General features: G+C 33.8%; 1 protein-coding gene across 1 annotated transcript in view; it reads right to left on the minus strand.

Annotated features, from left to right (window-relative positions):
- Nucleotides 1-4625, minus strand: part of DZIP3 (DAZ interacting zinc finger protein 3) — a 103785-nt gene that overhangs the window by 7574 nt on the left and 91586 nt on the right. Inside the window, 4 exon segments of the mRNA XM_012645921.1 lie at nucleotides 1516-1617; nucleotides 1704-1847; nucleotides 2332-2452; nucleotides 3864-4003. Coding sequence (XP_012501375.1) covers nucleotides 1516-1617; nucleotides 1704-1847; nucleotides 2332-2452; nucleotides 3864-4003 — 507 coding nt within the window.

Consider the following 4625-nt stretch of genomic DNA (forward strand, 5'->3'; position numbering starts at 1 on the left):
TTTTTTTGCAGAGATGAGGTCTCACTATATTGCCCAGGCTGGTCTCAAACTCCTGGCCTCAAGTGACCCTCCTGCCTTGGCCTCCCAAAGTGCTGGGATTACAGATAAGAGCTACTGCACCTGGCCTACCTGGTAATACCTTTTAGCCAGTTTAATCTGTTAGGATTCTTCCTCCAACCCCAATTTTCAAGATGACTAGCAATTCTTCCTGACAAGGAAATTGGGGAAACTCGCTATATTCTCTCTTTAGTTTATTATACATTGTTCTCATTTATAATTCAGAAAAAGTCAGAACTAAACAAATAAAAGTCACCAAATACCTTGTATCAAGTGCTTATGGTGTTCTGAGGTTAAAATTCCTAGATAATGAATATATTTATCAGATTATTTTCTTTGGTGACAATGGTAGTAATCTTTGGCCATAAACTAGTTATTAAGTTTTTACTTGCTTGAATACTGACCCTCCAAAAACAAATCATTTTTACCTGTCTGAATAATGGGGAGCCAGGTCAGATGAGAGGATTAAGGATGGGCACTATATATGAGGCCCACTACTCCAATCCTAAAAAGTAACCTGAATGAATTATGTGCTTTCTATTCAGTAAGCAATGGCAAAGAATAAATTGTTTTGTTAAACATGTATTTTCTAAATTGTCAGGAACTTAAAAACTTCAGATGGGAAAGTCAGTGGCTAAGTATCTTTCCTGAAGAACTTTTGGGATTAGGCATTTTGTATATATCTCTTCATATCAGATAAGATGCAAAATATAATTCTGTAGCAGGTACCACATGTTATGTCTTTGAAATGATGTTTTACAAACATGGCTTGACTCAACTGGCTATTGTTCACTTCCCCGAAAAGCCATTCTTGTGTAAGATTATCTTTTCCTGTGTCAAATTACATCTCTGCAACAGAGGACTTGGATCATAAATTACATAACAATAGCAACTGCATGGTAGCAACACCAGGAGTTAATCCACATAAATGCCGAGAATCAACAAAAGATATGCCGACCTCACATTTGCTAACATCAAAACTGAAGCCTGAGCATTTTCAAAAGCAAATTCAGGAGCCTGAACAGACTGCTAAGATAAGTCTTATGCTTTATAATAATAGGGAGCCATCATCAATTGTGGACAAAGGGCACTATGTGGTATTTATAGTATGTCAAGGTGAAGTGTCACTGTTGCTAGTTCAGCCACTAAACTACCATGTCAATCAACATTTCTCCCAGTTCTATGCAGGGGACCTGCCTACTGTGTACCATTTAAATCTCTACATTGTCCTCTTCTCCCGTAAGGTGTATGGAAATCTGAGAAAGCATAGTGAAACCCATGGCAATGTATGGGAAAGGTGTAAATGTTTCTGTGTTGTACCCAAAAGTGCAGTTATACCCAGTAGAACTCATGACATAACAGTGGAAGATGATGTATGTATGTGATTTTAAGTAAGGTCATATGAATCTCACTCAGCTGATCAGTGATAAAGTATTAAAGGGAAATTTAAAGGGTTACCTGAGAGTGGAATTTGTGAGCACAAGGCAAAACTGAAAGGTTTTCTGGAGACAGATTCTCATGACAGATCACACAAGGTTCCTCTTCCTCCTCCTCTTCCTCCTAGGAAAATACATATAATGTTAAATTTAGCTCGTTTTTCTCCTCCAAAATATAAATGTGTTCAGAATCAATAATTTTATTCTCACCAAATTACTGGCTCCTTCCCACGTGGCAGAACCTTGTGAACTGAGGGGCCTCCAGGATGGTTTTGGAGGCTGGGTAGCATTAGGCTGTGATGGAGAATGGCTAGGTGAAACACAGTTACCATTTGCCACTGATTTTCCTTGACTCTGAAAATAAGAATATAATAATTTTTTAGAAACATTCTAAAATAGTAAGACTAGAATAGCACAGAAAGCAGTATAGCAAGAATTACTTAAAATGATCATATTTGTAGAAATCTTGAAACAAAATGTTGGCAATCCTTATATACTCAGAGCTAGGTAAAGATGAAAATAACTGTATGTCCTTTTAATGAAAATATATCTTTCCAGAAAAATAGGAAAGAATGTCCCCCTTTGGAAGCCAAAGTAACCTAGAGTAAATTTTAAGGGGGCCAGTTCTATTCTAGAATAATCAGGTAATAGATATTTCAAAAAGATTTCCTATATCATTTGTCAAACTGAAGTTGTTGAATTACTTACTGTTAACAGATGATTTAATATGGTTAGAAGTTACTGATTTTCTGAACATGTTAAGAAGATAATTAAAACTGCTAACTACTAGAGATAGAGCAGAAAGAGAGTTTTGGCTTTTTTTTTTTTTCTTTTTTACCTGAGATCTCTTCGGTTCAATAAATTGGGAAATCTTGTAAACAATCTCATCAAATGTCAGTCCAGATAAGGACTTCCCATGAGCATCCTTCAACTTTCGTAATAAGTCTGTAAGCTCCTTTCTGGAAGAAATCAAGGAAAAAGCAGTGGTGATTTTTCCTATTGCCATGAAGATGTGCCCTCCAAAGGAGATATAAAATCCTATCATATGATTGATGTGTAGCATATAGATGTAATTTTCGATCTTTAATCGAAAAAATGTAATCACAGGCCCATCTTAATTTATCTTCAACCAAAATGAAAACTCCTAATTGAGTTCATTAATGATACTTAATGTATTCATGAGTGATAAAATTTAGTATTTATTTTCTTTCCAAAAAGAAACGTTGTTTCTGAGAGCTCACTATGTGATAATTGAGTTTATCTACTTGTTTATGCACTGAGCTCTTTATAGCACATTTCTCAAATATTCTCTTATTCAGGACTAAAATATTCCTTCTTAACTATGTTGCTGTTGGTTTCTCTGTTCTTTATCAGTGTTAATAGTTTTACTTTTGTAAAACTCCTCATGAACAGAAAACAAAGATTAAAAAGAACAGAAAAGCAAAGGTTAAAGATACATTAAGTACATGATAAGGGAATCTACAATTATTTTAATTGATATGTTCCTTTTCAGTTCCCAAGATCCACTAACCCAAAGCCTGTGTCTACATTTTTATAGGACAAAGTAGGATGAAATATTTTTCTTTCTCAAATGACTCGTCATGACGTCAGCCTTAAAGAACTACTTTTGATTTACAACTTATTCTTTTTATACATATTTATAACAACTGCACTAAAGTTTTCTTTTTATTATGTATTTACTATTATAAAATTTATAAGACCATAATCTAATCCTAAAGTATGATAGTGTATATATTAAATAAATGTGTTGGTCTTCAAATGAAAATACTGGTGAAAACTAGAGTTCCTTAGATAGGATAGAGATAAAAGAAACTTCATTTGTGTAGGGGTAGAATTAAATATCTTTTTGCTAAAATCAGATAGTGAAAAGCACAGTGAAATTATCATTTCTTGCATTTTACTGTGTTCCCTACCAAAAACAACTATAAGGGTCCTCAATGAAATTAAGGAAATAGGAAACTAAAACCTGAAGATGTTTGGGCTTATATAGCATACAAACAACTTAAAATTCACTTTGAAAATAGGTCATTAAGATAATTATTGCAGCTGGTGGCATTAAAATTGGATAGGTTTAAAACTAGATGCACTTTCAGTAAATGAGCACATCTAAATTTAAAAGTTATTCTCTTATGAATTAATACTAATAACTTTAATGAAAAAGTTTAGCATTTCTACTGAACACTATCCCTTCTTGGTAAATTTCATTCTCTTTACCAAGGCCATGGTAAGAAGTATCTGTACTTTGTGTGTGTGTATGTTATGTTTCTCTGAAACGTTTCATTGCCATATTATGGCTATGGAAACTGTATAATATGATCTGTACTCACCACTGAATAAAAACTAAGGTACCTGGTCTGTTGTGGAAAGGCGGTTTTCAGCCTGTCTGTAATCCTCTCCCAATTCATCATGGAGGGATCATTTCCCAGACCTGGATTGGGAGGCACAGCCTCTCCCACAGGCGCTGGCATAGTCCAGGCTATGCCAGTCATCTGTAAGGAACACGAAGTTATAAATCATCAGCTTCAATTATTAAGAAGTGATTTTTCATGCCAACATGACATTTCCACACCTCATAAAATGGGTAGAATGAAGAAAAATACTGACATATACATTCCCTTTTTAGAGTTTTTTCTTAACTAATGCAAACAATATTTCTGATTGTTTATAACTATTTTAACTTATTTTAAAAATAGGACATGATTGCCTTAGTAATTATACACGTGTACAGAAAAACATGAAGGCTTTTTATTGCTGTATTTTTTTTAACAGTGAAAAGCTGAAAATAATCTAGGGTTTATTATTAGGAGAATGAATAAATAAATTATGGCACATCTAATCAAATTCTAAAAATTAGATTCATTATGTCTGGGCATTAAAGATAACCACGAAATATTTTTTTTTTAAAGTTTGTGGCATAGTGTTTATGGTATGACTCCTTTTATATTAGAAACATTTTAAAGTACATGTGCGTATACACACACACACACACACACACACACACACACACATATGAAGGTCTAAGTTATATAACAATCTGTAAACAGTGATTATTTCCTAGGGATTCAATTGCAAGGTACTTTTGCTTTCTAGCTTGTATATTTCTATAATATA

Source organism: Propithecus coquereli, unplaced genomic scaffold (genome assembly GCF_000956105.1).
Source record: "Propithecus coquereli isolate 6110/MARCELLA unplaced genomic scaffold, Pcoq_1.0 Scaffold105, whole genome shotgun sequence".
Classification (NCBI taxonomy): domain Eukaryota; kingdom Metazoa; phylum Chordata; class Mammalia; order Primates; family Indriidae; genus Propithecus; species Propithecus coquereli.